The sequence below is a fragment of the Chiloscyllium plagiosum genome, chromosome 7 (genome assembly GCF_004010195.1).
Source record: "Chiloscyllium plagiosum isolate BGI_BamShark_2017 chromosome 7, ASM401019v2, whole genome shotgun sequence".
In the NCBI taxonomy this organism is placed as follows: Eukaryota; Metazoa; Chordata; class Chondrichthyes; order Orectolobiformes; family Hemiscylliidae; genus Chiloscyllium; species Chiloscyllium plagiosum.
The window spans coordinates 74,233,413-74,252,310 of NC_057716.1; the positions used below are offsets into that span (position 1 = coordinate 74,233,413).

Sequence of the window (18,898 nt, forward strand, 5' to 3'; positions counted from 1 at the left end):
ATTTGTGGGAATCTTTCCCTATATCTCATTGTTCCTTGGAGAGTTATAATGAACTGCTTTCTTGAGCCACTTCAGTTATTCTGATGAAACCATTCCCAAAGTATGGTGGAGAGTTGCAGGACATTGATCCAGCAATGTTGAAAGAATGGTGACATTCTTCCAAATCATTATGTTGCATGACTGAGACTGGAATTTGTCATGGTGTTTCCATTTGCCTATTGTCCTAGTGCTTGTACATATTAGTGTTTAAAGGATTGTGGGCTGCTGTTGAAGAAAGCTTTAGAAAGGCTTTGAGGGTAGAGGAGGTGAGCCTATTGCAGAATACGCGGTGTCTGAAATGCTGTTATAGATACAGTATTTATTTAACGGAGTGGGACCATTTTGGCGCAAGCGATTTGGCGCGGCCTGTTTGGCACAGCCCATTTTGCCGCAGACCCATTTAGGCGCAGAACTATTTTGGCGCAGCTCCTATTTATTCCTTTTCAGGCTTAGTTAAAAGCATTAATGAAAGCAATACAAATAATGTTTATTCTTTTTAGTAAAAATGTTAAAAAGAAAAAAAAGATATAAGTTACTTACGAAAAATCTAAAATATGATGTTTATTCAAAATTATGGGCAATCCCTGGTAAATACTCAACATCATTTCTGTCACTAAATCTTCTTACAAGTATTTGTATTCTAGCGTCTGCTTCCCTGAATTTCTTTAATTTCAATGCAATATCGTGCCCTGCTACGAGATGCTCATAGTTAATGTCCCTTCCTCTTTGAACTTTTTGTAAATTGTCAATAAATTTCCAAATAACTGGATGTTCCACTCCAAGTTCACATTGTAATCTCCTATGGGTAGCTTCTGCGTGATTGTTTGTTCTGTCCTCATTGTTTAAAGTTTTTTCACATAAATTCCACATTCCAACTAGCGGTGGATTATTGCTTTCATTAATGCTTTTAACTAAGCCTGAAAAGGAATAAATATGAGCTGTGCCGAAATGGGTCTGCAGCAAAATGGGCTGCGCCAAATTGCTCGCACCAAAATGGCTGCGCCGAATGGTCCTAAACTCTTTATTTAACTGGTCCAGTTAAGTTCATGGTCAGTATTATACTGGAGTTGCTAATGGCATTAAATTCAGCACTGACAGTGCCACTGAATATGGGGAGATTGTTAGACCTTCTTTCGTTGGAGCTGGTTATTAACCAGCACTTGATGGCATGTATGTTACTTGGAATTCAACATACAGCCACTGTGTAACTTAGATCTGCTTAACTGCATGTAATCCTTACAAATGCCAGCGTGAGACCCATATCTAATATAAAACAGTAACAGCACTGTAGAAATCAAATCTATTGTGTAAATGATCTGTTAGTTGGAGACATCAAAAACATTTGAGCAGGATTGGGTGCCATTTTATTTGTAAGATCTGCACAAAAATAATACTGTCGCATTACTGAACTATGTAATGGTGTCTACAGATCAACAAAGCTGTAAATATGATTCCTGATGAAACGTTGATTTTCCTGCTCCTCAGATGCTGCCTGACTTTCTGTGCATTTCCAGCACCACTCTAATCTTGACTCTAATCTCAAGCATCTGCAGACCTCACTTTCGCAAAGGTGTAAATGTGTATGAGACTTTGAAGTACTGCACAGAACATTTCCCTATCATTGCACAATGAATTCTGCAACATAAAATGCACACAGTTTCAAGTGAAGAAGAACTAACTCAATTACTGAACTAGTTAGAAACTTTCATTGGTGCAACAGTATAAAATAGATTAATACATGTCAGGTCTGGTATTCATACTTGGTTGCTTTGCTTACGTGACCAGTGGGTTTAGAATATGTTCTGCCATGATGATAAAAATTTGAAATCTGTTTTTAGTGACATGCTTATTGCCCAACATTGGTGAGTTCCAAACAAAACTCTCATGTTTGTCAGCCTGCATAGATATGAAATATTAAAGATAAGATTGGCAGGTAGGGAGCACACTACCTTTGGTTAATTTAGTTATAATTTATTGTGTTATGTTGTGTCTCACCAAAAGACACAGCCAAATTTAGTAAGGTTATGAAATTACTGTTGGCTGAATATTTGATTTAGAAAACAAATCTGTTTGTTTTGTTGTTAATTCATTGATGTCCACATTTTTCACAATGTATTCACCTGAAGTATTTCAATGCACCTGTGATTGCTGCAGATTATGAGTGTTCCGGAGAGAATAAATGTAGATCCAGATAACGCGAAGGAAGCTATCGCTGAATCCATAGGCCAAGATCAAATTATAGGTATGAAATGTATCTAAAGGAGATTATTGTTTTTTTAATAGTTGATTTATGTCTGGTGTGCTTAAAACTGAAACTTAAAATGAAGCATATATTAAGAAAGAATATAAAAATCTTTTCAGTACATTAGCTTAGAAAAATTGAAACATTTAAACATACTTTTCAGATTGTATTCATTAATCACTTTCAAAATTACCTGTTCTCCAAGGTGTCCTTTTAAAATTTAATTTAACATCTGTATTGCACCTTCATTGAGTAAGATTATAGTATCTGAAATCTGATAGGAAAGTACCAAAGCTGTTCTCTTTATTGTTTAGTGTTTGGTTATCTCCAGAATCTTATTCTGTACTGGACAAAAATCACAAGTACCCATTTTCAATATCACAGTTGTTCTCTTACAAAGGTATATGGTAGTCTTAGTTTTCTCTTTCTATTAAAATTGCTGGCAGATACAACATGGAATCTTGTAATAAAACTGTTATTTCATTCAGCTGCTTTGCAGTGTACATAAGTTCATGTGTTCTTGGGGACGGAGCTCCTGAGACCCATTTGTGAAGCAGATAATATAAGTCTCACTTCAGAAGGAAACAGTTAACGGTGAATTTTACAGAAATATAGTACTATTAATCTGTGTAAAAAAGACAACTATTAAGTTCATTTAAACCCGTTTGTACCACCATTTCAACCCAACCTACTTAATCTGTTGAAGGAAGGCCACTTAAAATTCTGAGTCATTGGACTAGAAATGTTAATTATGTTTCTCTCTCAATAGATACTGCCAGACCTGCTGAGTTTCTACAACATTTCTGCTTTTTTCATTCCATATCTCCAGCATCCACCTTTTTTTTTAGTTTGTGTGTTTCATATAATTTTATGACTTCCAAAATTATTGCAACTAAATTCTAAAACTTGTAAAGTTTTGATGATTATTGTATTCAACCATGGAACCACAGTAGGTGTTTCCATTTGAAAATTCATTGCCCATACTATACAGAGCATTAGTTTTTGGTCATTAATATTGAAAATTATCTTTATTCTGCTCAACCTCAACTTTAACCATATTTTCATTCTGCTTTTTTTAAAAGGATTAAATCAACATTAATTATGATTGCTTAGACTTTGTACCAATTTATATTACCAGATAGAAAAGTCTTCTAAAGTCACTGAATCATGTTAATATTGTACATATCTTCTAGTTCTATGCTCATAGTTGAATACCACACATAATCTTCATGCTGAAAACACCTTGTGTGTCACTATCTCATTGCTACATGAGATTTTTCACTATAACTCTTAACAACTCAAAACTAGTCTTCATGAGGCAATGTGGACATCAGGAAAAATATGGGATCATATTCAACTGTGATAAACAATCCCGTTGTCCAGCATGTGCTTTACTCAACTATTATGACCAAGATACACCACCAAGCTGGATTAAAAGGATTTTACAAGAGCATGTCAGGAGCAACACCAGGAATGTCTGAAAGTGAGATGCCAGTGAGGTGCTGTGCACATAAATTCTTGTATTTCTAAAATTCTGACAATCATTGAATTTAACCATAGGACCACAATTGGTGCTTCCATTTAAAGACACAGCACAGGACTACATGCCACTAGCTAAAGTCATACATAGCACGAAAGTGTTGGTTGAGACTAATCTCAGTCCCAGGACATGGACATTAGAGCAGAATTATGAAGGGCAGTATCCCAGACCAAACTGTTTTGAGTGGCGCCATCAATGGGCTGAGTTGCCCTTGTCATTCAGTTTGCAAGTGAGAAATGTTGTTGATTACTGTAGGAATCGCCTGAGAAAGCCTGTGCAGACAGAATGGGCTGAGTGGTCTCCTGCGCTGTAACAATGTTATAATTCTGTTATTGCACATTGTTCAGTTCCATTCTTAATTAATGAGGTAAATGAGATAAATGATCAGTTTGTACCCTACCCCCCCCCCCCCCCCTCCAAAAAAAGACATTGATGTGAATGCTTGGATTGTTACTATCTCGTGAATCTCCTCTCGTGTCACCACCACCTGAGCTATTTATGCTTGTATAATTCTGGCCTCATGAGGATCTTTGATACGAGTTGGCTATACATTGGACTTCCTTGGTCCCATGCTCTAGGGTTCTTTCCTTAAAACACATCACCACTCTATATCACCTTCTGCCTTTAAGATGCTCCTTAAGTCCAAGCTCTTGGCATTCTGTCCAAATATCTTTTTCTGTGACTTGGTGTCTAATTCTGCTTCAAATGTTCCTGTGAAACGTTTTGGGGGAATTTATTATGCTAATGGAAATGTTGAGAAACAACTTGTTGAGCTGTTAAGCAGTGCACAAGTCACTCACATGAAAGGCAATGACAATGCCCAGCAAGAAAGATTATAACTATTGACTTGACATTAACTGACTTTACCAATGTTGAATCATCCACCATCAACATCTGAGGGGACACCATTGAGAGGCAACATGGCTAGACCAACTAGATAAATACTATGGATAGTTCAGTAGGTCGGAAATTGAATATTCTACAATGACTGATTTACTTACTGACTGCCTAATGATTTTCCACCATCTTTGTGATAAGGCATCATGTCTGCAATGGAAAGTGGTGAATGAGAGAGCCTGGAGGGATAACTTTATAAATGCAGTCTAGTTTTCTTTTAATTAAATAATTAAATAAGCTTTAAGCTATTTTGAAATAATATTAAGTTACGAGAAGTTACAACCCATGGGAGATTGGTTAGCAAGGTTAGATCTCACGGAATACAGGGAGAACTAGCCATTTGGATACAGAACTGGTTCAAAGATAGAAGACAGAGTGTGGTGATGGAGGGTTGTTTTTCAGACTAGTGGCCTGTGACCAGTGGAGTGTCACAAGGATCGGTGCTGGGTCCTCTACTTTTTGTCATTTATATAAATGATTTGGATGTGAGCATAAGAGGTACAGTTAGTAAGTTTGCAGATGACACCAAAATTGGAGGTGTGGTGGACAGCAAAGAGGGTTACCTCAGATTACAACGGGATCTTGATCAGATGGGCCAATGGGCAGAGAAGTGGCAGATGGAGTTTAATTTAGATAAATGCAAGGTGTTGCATTTTGCGAAAGCAAATCCTAGCAGGATGTATCCACTTAATGGTAAGGTCCAAGGGAGTGTTGCTGAACAAAGAGACTTTGGAGTGCAGGTTCATAGCTCCTTGAAAGTGGAGTCGCAGGTAGATAGGATAGTAAAGAAGGCATTTGGTATGCTTTCTTTTATTGGTCAGAGGATTGAGTACAGGAGTTGTGAGGTCATGTTGTGGCTGTACAGGACATTGCTTAGGCCACTGTTGGAGTATTGCGCGCAATTCTGGTCTCCTTCCTATCGGAAAGATGTTGTGACACTTGAAAGGGATCAGAAAAGATTTACAAGGATGTTGTCAAGGTTGGAGGATTTGAGCTATAGGGAGAGGCTGAACAGGCTGGAGCTGTTTCCCCTGGAGTGTTGGAGGCTGAGGGGTGACCTTAAAGAGGTTTGCAAAATTATGAGGGGCATGGATAGGATAAATAGACAAAGTCTTTTCCCTGGGGTGGGGGAGTCCAGAACTAAAGGGCATAGGTTTAGGATGAGAGGAGCAAGATATAAAAGAGACCTAAGGGGCAACTTTTTCACACAGTGTGGTACATGTATGGAATGAGCTGCCAGAGGAAGTGGTGGAGGCTGGTACAATTGCAACATTTAAGAGCCACTTGGATGGGTATATGAATAGGAAGGGTTTGGAGGGATACGGGCTGGGTGCTGGCAGGTGGGACTAGATTGGGTTGGGATATCTGGTCGACATGGACGGGTTGGACCGAAGGGTCTGTTTCCATGCTGTACGTCTCTATGACTCTACTTGCACCCTTAAATTGGGTATGCAAGCTCTGAGGAGAAAGTGAGGACTGCAGATGCTGGAGATCAGAGCTGAAAATGTGTTGCTGGAAAAGCGCAGTAGGTCAGGCAGCATCCAAGGAACAGGAGAATCGACATTTCGGCCATGAGCCCTTCTTCAGGGCTCATGCAAGCTCTGAACAAAGTTGTATCTCGTTATTTAGTAGCTAGATTTATCTGCTTTTTTCTCTTGAAGCTTGAGTTAATTATTTGCAGGAATTGTGTATAGGGGTCTCCGTCAGTGCGTTCTTATCTTCACTGAGTGTTGCATTGATTATTCCAACTTCCTATGGTGATGAGGCTGATTTGAACATACAGTACTGGTAGGTCTTCTCCTTCTTTAATTGTAATACATAGTTTTTAAAGTTTAAAGATGGTATATCAGCTTGGTTAAATGAAATATACATCCTGGGCATAAATGGGATTCACAAAAAAGCCATGGATTCCCAAAAAAAAAATATTTGCAGGAAGTGCCATTAGATGCATGAGGTTGAACCTGAATTGTCAGTACTTCAGCAGCAGCTGGAATCACTGCTGTGCAACTGAGAGGCACAGATGTATGTGTGTGTCATGTCTAGAGAAGTGGCCACATCACAGATTAAACGTGTATACAGGCAACAAGGGAATAAGTGACCACCAAGCTTAAGAGAACTAAGTCTAAGAGGTCGGCAGTAAAGGGCTGCCTCAAGTCTGTCTTCCTGGCTGATTGGTATTCCAGTTTATGTATTAGTGAGGATGATGGTTCCTCAAGAGAGTGCAGCCAGAGCCAATCGCTGGACACCACAGGCATTGCAGCTCTACAGTGGGGGTGGAAAGTGGGGGAGGAAAGTCTCTGGGTTAATAGGTCTGCTTCTGGGAAAGGTGGAACCTGTACAAGGCAGGTGGTCTACACCTGAACAGGAACAAGGTAAACATCCATGCAGGGAAATTTGCTAATGCTGTTTGGGAGGATTTGAACAAGATTGACAGAGGGTTAGGAAGCTGGTAGCAAATTCAGAGCAAGAACCTGGAGGCACAAAATTAATAATAATGAGAAACCAAAGAGGGAGAGATTAAAAAGTGTACAGGTTAGGAATTGGGCAGTATTAAAATGTACAATGTAAAGTGTAACAAGTATGACAAATCAAGTCAATTAGCTAAGGGCACAGATAGACACATGGCAGCAAGATAGCATTGCAATAATGAAAACTTAACTTACTGTGAGGCAACAATTTATGGAGAGAAATTTCACCATCATAACACATGATTTAATGAGAGAGTTTTGAATATATTGCAGTCGAGCAGTTCAATAGCAAATATTCATCCTTCTCCATTTGAGAGATTTTCCCAGCATTAAGTGAGAAATCAGAGGGTGGCTATATCCTTATCAAATATGAAAACAACAGCAGCTCAATATCAATGGATATAGAGTTTTCAGCAGGGGATGTAAATGTAAGATGTATCATTTTTGGTTGAAAAATCAATTGTAACTGTGAGAAAGAATGATACAGTAAGTGAAGCATCAAATGAGGCCCTGTTGCGTGAGTTAAAAAAACACCAAATGGGCAGTCACACACTGGTAAATATATACTATCGATCTCCAAATAGTGGGAGAGTGTTTCAGGAGCAAATATATATGCAGATTTCGGAGTGCAAACATAATAGGGCAATATTGGTTGTGACTTCAGCTACCTAAGTATCAACTCTGATATGTACAGAATGGGGACACAATGTTCTTGAACTGCTTTCAAGGGAACATTTTTAGCCAGCATGCAATAAGCCCGATAAAAGAGGGCACAATTCTAAATTTTGTCTTAGAAAATGAAGTTAAACAAGTGGGTGAAGAAGCACCGGTGACTATTTTAGAGATGGTGATCACAGTAGTTAGATTTTGCACCATTATGGAAATGTTCAAAAATAGGGTAAATATTCTAATTTAGGGAAAGACAAGCTTTTCAAGGCTGAGAGGTGATCTGGTAAGAATGGACTGGTAACAACTACTTAAAGGAAAGCCAGGGACAAATCACTGCGAGGCGTTCAAAGCACAATTCTGTGGGCACAAACAAAAACAATGGAACTGCCAATTCTCGAGCCCCCTAGTTAAACAGATGAATACATGATAAGGTAAAGCAGAAAGTGCTTCTAAAAGCCATACCTTAGGAAGCTTAGAGGAATTTAGAAAGTAACAGAGGTGAAGTGGAATTGGTGTCCCTCCTGTCAGAACGATGTTGTGAAAGTTGAAAAGTTCCAGACAAAGTTTACAAGCACGTTGCCAGGGTTGGAGGATTTGAGGTATAGGAAGAGGCTGAACAAGCTGGGGTTATTTTCTCTGGAATGTTGGAGGCTGAGGAGTGACCTTACAGAGGTTCATAAAATCATGAGGGGCGTGGATAGAGTAAATCGACAACGTATTTTCCTTGGGGTAGGAGAGTCCAGAATAAGAGGACATAGGTTGAGGGTGAGAGCGGAAAGATTTAAAAGGAACTTTAGGGGCAATGTTTTCACTCAGAAGGTAATGTGTGTATGGAATGAGCTGCCAGAGGAAGTGGTGGAGGCTGGTACAATTACGACATTTAAAAGGCATCTGGATGGGTACAACAATAGGAAGGGATATCAATTTAGAGGGATATGGGCCACGTGCTGGCAAAAGGGACTAGATTGGTTAGGATATCTAGTCGGCATGGACGAGTTGGACCGAAGGGTCTGTTTCCATGGTGTACAGCTCTATGACTACAGAGAAGGTTGTGCATATCACTTGTAACTTGTGCACGGATGCAGAAACTGTGGATATGGTCAATCTGACTCTTGTGTGGCCAAATTACGAGACACAAAATTGAGAGATAAGATTAACCATTACATGGAAAAGCATAATTTAAATGTCGAGGGTCTGGAAAGTTTTGAGCAAGTAACAAAGAGAATTGATGAGAGTAGGGCAGAAATCCTGAAGAAGGGCTTATGCTCAAAACGTTGATTCTCCTGCTCCTTGGATGCTGCCTGACCTGCGCTTTTCCAGCAACACATTTTTCGGCTCTGATCTCCAGCATCTGCAGTCCTCACTTTCTCCTAGTTGTGTACATGGATTTCAGCAAAGCATATGACAAGATTGCACATTAGCAGATCAATCAGAAAAATAAAATCGGATGCAGGGGAATGTGGTGAATTGGATTCAAAATCGGATCAGTGACCGGAAGCAAAGGATCGTGGTCAACAGATGTTATTGCGAATGGAAAGCATTTCCAGTGTTTTTCCACAAGGCTCGATTTTAGGTCCCCTGCTGTTTGAGGTAAATGTTAATGCTTTAGACTTTACGCATAAAGTATGGTTCGGAAGTTTGCAGATGACAGAAAAATTGGCCAGGTGATTAACGATAGAGGGTGGCTTTCGACTGAAAGAAGATAGCAGTGGTTGGGTTGATTGGGCAGAAAAGTGGCAAATGGAATCAAGGGTTATGTTGAAAAAAACAGGAAAGTGGAGTTGAGGATTATCAAATCGGGCATGATCTCATTGAATGGCAGAGCAGATCAGCTGAATGGCCTATTTCTAGATCTCTGTCTTATGGTATTGAATACAAGAGCAGGGATATAATGTTGGAGCTATTGAAAATGCTGGTTAGGCCACATCTGGAGATGTGTACAGTTCTGGTCACCACAATATCGGAAGGGCGTTATGACGCCAAAGGTAGTATGGAAGAGATAAAGAATAATGTTGTCAGAGATTGAACATTGTAGCTATGAGGCAAGTATGGATTTCTTCCTTTGGACAGAGGAGGCTGGGACATACATAATTATGAAGGGTTTGTATAGAATGGACAGGGAAGACCTAGATCCCCTAGAGGAAATGTTAATTAGTAGGGAACACTGATTTAAGGGTAATTGGCAGAAGGCGTACAGGCAACCTGAAGAAAAATATTTTCCCCCAGATTTTGGTGGCTTATGGAAATAAATGCCCAGTTTGGTGGTTAAAGTTGAAGTCTTTAACTTGTTTAAAGGAACCTGGATCTGGATGTGGATGTGAAGTGCCATAACCTGGAAGGCTACTGACCAGGTGCTAGAATATGGGATTAGAATGACTGGCTAGTTTTTCAGCTGGCGCAGACATGATGGACCAAATGACCACTTTCTGTGCTGTAAATTTTCTATGGTTATGTGGGAAATGGTCACTACTTCAGAGCTCATAGTTTGGCAGAGAGGGGGGAGGCAATATATTCCCGTGGACAGAGGATTGGCCAACTAACAGGAAACTCTTTTTAGCTGTTGTCTTATCACATCCCATGAATGAACAATAATTAAATGAAAACAGCAACGACAGCCTTTTGGGGATGCAAGTTTTAGATTTCTAATATCAATTGTATGTTTCCTGATTTCAGACCTTATTGCTGGGATTTTAATTTTAGAAACTCTGCTGAGTAGTGCTGCATTCCTCCACAAGAGGAAATAGTTTTCCTGTATTTCTTCTAATGAATCTCTTTATTATTGAACAGATCACCCCAAACATTCTAAACACAAATGTGCAAACAAAGTTTATGCAACTTATTCCTGTAATTTAACCTATCAATTTGACATAATCTTTGTTCCACCCCATTACATTCAAAATGCCTTTCCTGTGATGTCCAAAACTGAATGCACTACTCCAGGTGAATTCTGATCAAGCCACTGACAACTGAAGCCCAACTTTCTTAGTTTTGTGTTACGACTCCCTTGAGATAAATTCTAGCATTCAATTTACAAATTTAATGACTTTTAACAATTTGTGTGCATGGACACTTAAATCCATTAGTTCCTGCGCAATGCTTCACTCTCACCATTTGGGATATTTTGCTGTCTTATTAGATGACAAAAAGGTCCCCAAATCAATTGCTGTTACTTTTAATACTATTGATAATGGAAGGAATAATGAAGTTAATCACTGGAGTTCGTTTGATTGGTTTTAACTATATTTCTAATATTGCTTTTCCTAATTGTGTAGAAATTTCACAAGAAAGATACAAATATCAGCATGTTTAATATTGAAGAAATATTAGGGATTTTCAGAAATGTTATTACACACCTCTCGAACAAGTGAAGCTTGAATCTGGTCCCCCTTGCTCAGAGGAAGGGACATTATTACTGCAACACATGAGTCCCAAAATAAATATTATCTTTTAAATGTAAAGTACAATAGACTATGGATCAACTACCAATTGTGTATTTGGTATGTATGTTTGACCTGAAGATAATTGATGGTTGATGTGACAATGGCATAAGGTTTAAATATAAGAGCCAAGAGCAGTAGGCAATTCAAACCCATCTTGACTTCACCTTCACTTTCCTGCCTGATATCCATCTACCTGTAACAATGCTGCTCTTAAGTATAAGATATGCATTATTTGGGGGCCTATTTACTGCACAGGTCTTGAAAACACTTGGGCTAATATATACAAAACTCAGGTTCCCAACACTTCACAAAGTACAGAACTGCAGCACCTTCTAAGATCTAGGAACTCTCTGGGTCAGCTGTACAGAATTTATTATCTAGCTGGCCCATTTTTCTGAGGAGACTGCTAATTCGACCTTGAGGAATCCATTTGTAAACTTAGGATATTATATCCCTTAACTTAGAGGCACATGTTAGTGATCGTAATGAGGTCAGCCAGGTGAACTTCACTGAATATGAATTCCCTAATTTGAACTGTTTGTCTGGTCCAATCAGTGAGTCCTGGCTGACAGATAAGAAAAGGAGTGTCACACCATGGGTGCTGGGGAAAAAAAAATAAGCACTACCGCACTTAGGTGGTAGTGTGGGGGTTAAAAGAAAAAGTAAGAAAAAAAAGAGAAAAAAAAAGCAGAGGAATGAAGGGCAGTGTTTGTCAAAAAAAAAGAAGAAAAGGAGTGTCGGGGTGGAGGGTGCTGCACGCAGCAGTCCCCTGCAACCGCAGGTTGCGGTGGTTCACGGACTCCCAGACCAACTGCTTGTTCTGTGGTGCTGTGGAGTCCGTGGACCATGTGTATATTGGGTGTGGGCGTTTGCACTCCCTTTTTGATTTTCTGAAAAACCTCCTCTGCTTTTGGTTGCACTTCAGTCCCACGCTCCTGATCTTCGGGCACCCCCGTACGGAGGAAGGAGGGCAGGTCTGAAGACCTCCTCGTGGGTTTGCTCCTGGGCCTGGCCAAACTGGCCATTAACAGGTCCAGGCAGTGGGCAGTGGAGGGGGTCATTAGGGCCGACTGCCTGCCCCTCTTCCGCGGTTACATTAGAGCCCGGGTGTCCTTGGAGAAGGAGCACGCGGTGTCGACCAACACCCTGGAGTTTTTCAGGGAGAGGTGGGTGCCGCAGGGAGTGGAGTGCATTATTTCTCCCTCCAACTCTATTTTGATTTAGTCCCTACCCTCCCCTTCACTGTTTTGATCACACAGCACTGCCCTTTGATGTGAAGGGCAGTGTTTGTCACTGACCACCCGGGTGTTTTCCTATCTTCCTGGTGGTAGAATTTGAATAAAGATTCGTGCACTTTGTGTCTTTCACTGTGTCTCACACTTACACACACACACACCATGGGTGCTGGGGGAAAAAATAAGCACTACCGCACTTAGGTGGTAGTGTGGGGGTTAAATTAAAAAAAAGAAAAGGAGTGTCATCGCAGAAAGGCGGCAGTGTGGGGAAAAAGAAAAAAAGAACAAAAAAAAAGCAGAGTGCCAGTGATTTTGTTCTCTGAGAGCTGGCTCTGAGGGAGCTGGAGCAGTTTCAAAGACTCTGTGTGTAACAAAATAGAGACTTGGTGACAGGATATTGGCCTCTGTGGAGTTATTTCAATGATGACCAGATTATTTTGATTATTTTGCATGGGATGTGACAATTGCTGATAAGGCTGTAATGTATAAAAAAAAGAAAAGGAGTGTCAGACATCCTGTTCATTCTGAGACCTGACTCTGAAGTAGCTGGATGAGTGTCAAGCTCCACAAATAAATAAAAAGTAACTTGGTGATGAGATACTGCAGAGTTACTTCAGATGCTTACCTTCATTGGGCAGATCACTGAGTATAGGAGTTGGGACATAATGTTGCAGCTGTACAGGACTGTAATGAGGCTACTTGTGGAATACTATGAAAATTCTGGTAACCCTTCAATAGAAAGCATGTTGTTAACTTGAGAGGATGCAAAAAGGATTTACAAAGGTGTTCCCAGGATTGCAGGGTTTGAGTTATAGAGAGAGGCGAAATAAGTTTGGGCATTTTTTCCTGGAGTGTCGGAAGCTGAGGACTGACCATATGGAGATTTATAAAATCATGGAAGGCATAATTAGGGTGAATAGCCAAGGTTTTCTTCCGAGAGTGGGGGAGGCCAAATCTAGAGGACATAGTTTTAAGGTGAGAGGGAAAGATTTTAAAAAGGACCTGAGGGGTATCTTTTTCACACAGTGGGTGGTATGTGTATGGAACAAACTGCTAGAGAAAGTGGTGGAGTCAAGTACAATTACTTTTAAGAGTATATGAGTAGGAAGGGTTGAGGGATATGGGCTAACTGCTGATTAATGGGGTTAGGTCAGATGGGGATATATGATTTGGCGTAGACCAGTAGGACTGAAGGGTCTGTTTCTGTTGTATGATTCCATGATATCCTCAGCTACACCAGGCCCTAACATATTAGGTCACAAAAATAGAAGCTACTAGGATGTGGATTTGCTGCCCTTTACCCTGTCTCCTCTGATGCAAGGCACTCTGATTTGTGTGATAACAGTCATACTTGAAATACTTCAATTAGATACTGTTTATTTTAAATATGCAGTGTCGGTTTAAAACACTCCCATCTCTCTCTGAGCTTGCTAAGTTAGTGTAAATTAGTGACAAAAGTTTTGTTTAGAACTGGACTGTCACTGTCCTAACAAAAATAAGGTTTCAATGGAGATAGTTAGGTGAAGGAGTTTTGAGAACCAAAGGTCTATCGGCTCAGAGTTGGAAGGAAATAAATTAATGATCCAGGTATTTTCTTTATTACTTTTCACAAATATGAATTTTGTGATCGCTCTGCATTTCTAAGATTTCAACTTTTTTCAGTAGCAAATTGTGTTACTTCAGTCAAGGTCAGGACATTAAAAATGTGTATGTGGAAGAAGTATTGTAAACATTTTTGTTTGAAGTCTAATTTAACCATTGTACTTGGTATCTTAATGAATCATCATTGGGTGTAATGAGTAAACTGCTAGGAATAATTCATGAATTATATGAAATAGGTAGGATGTGCTTGAGCATATTATGTTGTTTGATAGATTTACTTTTCTGTATAACTGAAAAGCTTTATGTGCTTTTCTCCCACACTAGAATATTAAAATTAAAGAGATGATATAGAAAGACCAATTCAGATTAATAGAGGATTTTTGCTTATTTTTATCTGAATAAAGTTAAGGTGCCATTTCTATCCCAGAACATGCAGGAAAATCTTAACATATCAGGCAGCGTCATTAGAGAAAGAAAGTTTCAGGTTTTAATGTTTTAGGTCAATGAGCCTTTGTCAGGTAATAAACATTGATGTGGTCCAGTAGTGGCATCAAAGGCTAATGTACTGCAATTCTGTCAGCTGACTACTAGCTTGAACTCCTCCTCCTCAAATGCTGCCTGGCTCTCTCTGGCTCCAGTCCATACCACTCCTCCACCTCTTCCTGCTTGAAGTGGTATTTAAACTATGCTTAGTTGATTCTTAAAGCCTGCACCCTGGATGGGTGGAGGTAACCTAGATGTTCCATTCTAATGATCAGTGAGAAGCGAGTCAGTCTTTGAGAGTAGATCACCAAAAAAAAACAACGGTCATGCAAAAGCTGTGCTGAGCTGCAGGAATCGTGTTGAACATATTCAGAATATAAACTTCTAACTTCATCTGTCTCACACAATCCTGGCTTATTCTAACCAACCCAGAAATAATTGTGAATATAATGGTGGGAAACTGAGTCTTTAGCATCTGTAGTCTCATAAAGTTATTCTTACTTGGTGGAGAGGGGCAAAATGTGTAAGGGAATTTGGAGTGTCAACACCAGTAGAGAACACCAGTAGAGCAACAACATATTACACCATACTTCAGCAAATCAAGGTAAATTACTAACCTTAGTAGTGCTGTCGTGGTTTAACCAAATGCATAATTCCATTGCTCCTGATATTTGGTTGCAGACATAAGGAGGGACAAGGCAATGGCAGGATTTGAAAGCAAGGATTAGAATTTTAAAACACAGGTGTTGCTTATTTGGGAGCGAGTGCCGATTGACATCAAGTGATTGGTGAATATGACTTCATGCAACTTGGAATCAAAGCATCAGAATTTAGGATGGGCTTTGAATGGCCTCATGAGCATGCCCAGTTTGTAATTGTTCCACATTGGATGGCTGTGTCTTCACCCTGCAAAGACCAAAGCTCTGAAATTTTCTTCTTACAAATTTTTGCCTCTCCTTACTTTAAGACACTTCTCAAAACTTACCTCTTTTCTCAAATCTTTTCCCATGTGCTCTAGTGTTTCCTTACATAGATTAGTGTCATATTTGCTTTATAATATTCCAGTGAAGTGGCTGAAAACAAGGTAAAGGTGTTGTAGAATTGTGAATTGTTAGAGATTGTGGGGTTACGCACAGATTGGAAAAAGGTGGAGGTCAGCTAAAAATGCATGGGAATAGCCAAGTCAGGAGTAACATGGAAGAGGGTTTCAGAAGCAGCAGTTAGAACAAATGGCTTCAGGCATATATATCCATACAAATAAAGAAAGTGTCATGTGCTGTATGTTTGTGAAAGAGGTAAACATGAACAATACATTTCAAAACCAGAAACTTTGAGGAATCATTTATAATTTGCTTTGCAGAATTGCATTGTGAGAATGTTTGCATCAATATTGGGAAGAATTTTTCGTAATGTTAGTATTTATTCCTTTAGCAAATCTTTCCAAGTTGTTCTTCCCTGCAATCATGCATTTTATTGCCTGAAACTGTCAGTATTTCCAATTCCTCCAACCACTCATATTCTTCCTTTTAACTCAGGGTCCAGCTGTCAGATGAGAACATTGGACAGTGGAATTGGAACATTTCCCCTTCCCGATTCTACAAACCGGGTAACAGGAAGGCATGTTCCCAAAACAAGAACCTACCTTGAATGCGACCTTTCCTTATCCCTGCAGGAAGCACCCCATCTGATCAATGTTTCTCAAAAAGCAAAAACACTTGAACGAGAAGTGCCTTGCAGAACGGAATGCAGCACTCCTGGGCCAGACAAGATTGGCCATTCAACGTCCGATCCTACAGTGGCTGCCAAAGCTGTGCAGGCATTTCAAAGTTGCCTTCCTAAGCCATCTACAGCAGGTAAATGTCAAATATACTTTTAACAAGTCACATTTCCAAATCTCTTTGTACAGTGTGATAACAGGTCGTGGAATAAAGAGATTAATTAACTTAGAGAATATGAGTTCCTGCCAGAAAAGCATATCGATTTGAAGTCTACAAAGAGGCAACTGGCAGGATTTTTAATCTATTGGCATTTATGATATTCATATTAAAATTTTAAATGTAAAACCTCACATTAAACTCATGCAATATGAACAATTTCTAATAAAATAATTAGTGCATTAGTGATGGTTTTATCATATTATTCCATTGTACTTCATATTTGAAGGTTATACAGCATAATCATCATATAGCAATATAAATTGAACATTAGCATATAGTAATTTAAACAATATTCCTTTTGTCTCAAGTATTTGTGCTGAAACTGTATGTATTTGTGAGCAGCTCGTGTGAGAAACCTCAGCTATACATTATCTGCTGTGCAGCTCAGTGGTCACGTATGTGACCTTATTTCTGATATAGTGCAGGCTATGTGATTAAATACTGTCATTATAACAAATTGAATAGAATCCACGGGCAATGGATTGTTTTATGAAGACTGGGTAATAGGAAAAGTCTGCAGAGATCTCGTTGCACGACGTCACCATACTGACAATGGCAGAGTATGGTCTCTTAATTAACATGTCAAGATGTCAACATCGCAAGATATTGTAAACCAGATAGTCAGTGTGTCCATGTTTGCCACCTGATTACTTGCGAGCTGACTTTATTTTCTGTGCACATCTATAGAGAAAATTGCATGCATTCTTATATAACTATATTATTTATTATACAGTTATGAATTATTTTACCAAGAATAAAATATAAAAATAAATAAATTGATAGATAATTTCTGTTAAACTATGTTGAGCATTTGCCCTTATCAGAAAGAGTAACTTTGTTCATTTAAAGGGAAAGTTGAAGCAAATAAATGATACAATTCTATTCTAGGATTCCTGGTGCCTAAATATAAAGTACAAGATGATATGAACCAGCAACGTCTTCCTGCCCAACTTCCAAATATTTGTAAAAGTGAACACTCAGGCTTTCCAGAGAAAATGAAAGATTTGCCGCAGCCAAGTAGCTCTCGAGTGCTGAGTACACAGGTATGACATAGTTGAAGTGCTCCTTGTGTTTAAAGTTTTAAAAAACGATGTTTTAATTCAGGAGAAACCTTTAATGCCTCTCCAATACATTTTCTGGTTTAGAATATATGTTAGATACATATTGTCATGTTAGTCACTTCTTAATTAGTTTTTGTTAAGAAGATCACATCATTAAACTTTATGAAAGAGGCAACACATACAGAATAAATCTTGAGTATATTTGCAAGCACAAACATTCTCAAAGTTGAATAAGTTCTTATTTAATATCTAAACAGGATGGGTGAGAAAAGACAGATGACTTGATGTGATTTTGATGCTGTAATCTAACTTGGTTTTCAGATGACAGCCATAAGTGCTTGACATTGCTTTCACTTTTTTGACATTTTTGAACCCTTGCTTATGTTATCACTTTGCAGTCACATTGATATCCATCATTCTCTAGACGCAAGCAGTGAAATTTTCCTGTATCAGTGAAATAAATCACAATATCATTGTCAGACATGAACCTTTAGCTAGAAAGAAAATGAGTATAGAAAACTACAAATCAAAGTATTGTAAAGTGTTTATATAAATTGCCCAGAAAAATATGAGCAAGTGTTTTTCCTTCTACAGGAATGTTGCAGAGTAGCAGTGATATTTATAAAGTGCTCAAGCTTTACCCTCACGTGGCTTTTACCCTTTAATGTCTTCCTTTCCTAAAGCAAAATGTAAAGTGTTATGCACTGTGTGTGACAAGATTATAAATGTGTCTGTGGATATGCTATATGTGTGCCAAATAATTACAGGTGAAAGGTATGATCACTTAAGCAAATAATTCCATTTCATGGGGCATTGGCATCAGTTTTGGAACCAGGGGGATCTGTACCGTTGGGATAGTCTCCACCTGAACCGATCAGGTACCAATGTTCTAGCGAAGAGGATAAACAGGGTGGTCAGTAGGACTTTAAACTTCTGATTTGGGGGGAAGGGAAAGTGAAAGCGACAGGGAGTATGGAGTTAAATGGAAAGATAAGAGGCTGGATAGCATGTGTGCAGGCGGATTTAAACTGGAGACAGACTGGGAATGCAGCAAAAAGGAAGGATAACTTAGGACATCTTATGACTTCCAATATCTCTCATGATAAGAAAGTTAGCATTAAGGCACTTTACCTGAATGCTCGTAGCATTCATAACAAAGCAGACGAACCAATGGCACAGATCATCGTGAATGATTATGATGTGGTAGGCATCACAGAGACGTGGTTACAGGGGGGTCAGGACTGGCAGTTAAACATCCAAGGGTTTTCAACTTATCGAAAAGACA

General features: G+C 39.1%; 1 protein-coding gene across 10 annotated transcripts in view; it reads left to right on the plus strand.

Moving 5' to 3' along the window:
* Nucleotides 1-18,898, plus strand: part of nckap5l (NCK-associated protein 5-like) — a 657,886-nt gene that overhangs the window by 581,409 nt on the left and 57,579 nt on the right. For 9 of the 10 annotated variants that reach the window (XM_043694059.1, XM_043694057.1, XM_043694060.1 and 6 more), the window contains 3 exons: nt 2,194-2,281; nt 16,151-16,468; nt 17,441-17,595. The exons of the other annotated variant lie outside the window; for it this stretch is intronic. In XM_043694059.1, the coding sequence (XP_043549994.1) occupies nt 2,194-2,281; nt 16,151-16,468; nt 17,441-17,595 (561 nt within the window). The remainder of the gene's footprint in view (nt 1-2,193; nt 2,282-16,150; nt 16,469-17,440; nt 17,596-18,898) is intronic. 10 annotated transcript variants of the gene reach the window in all.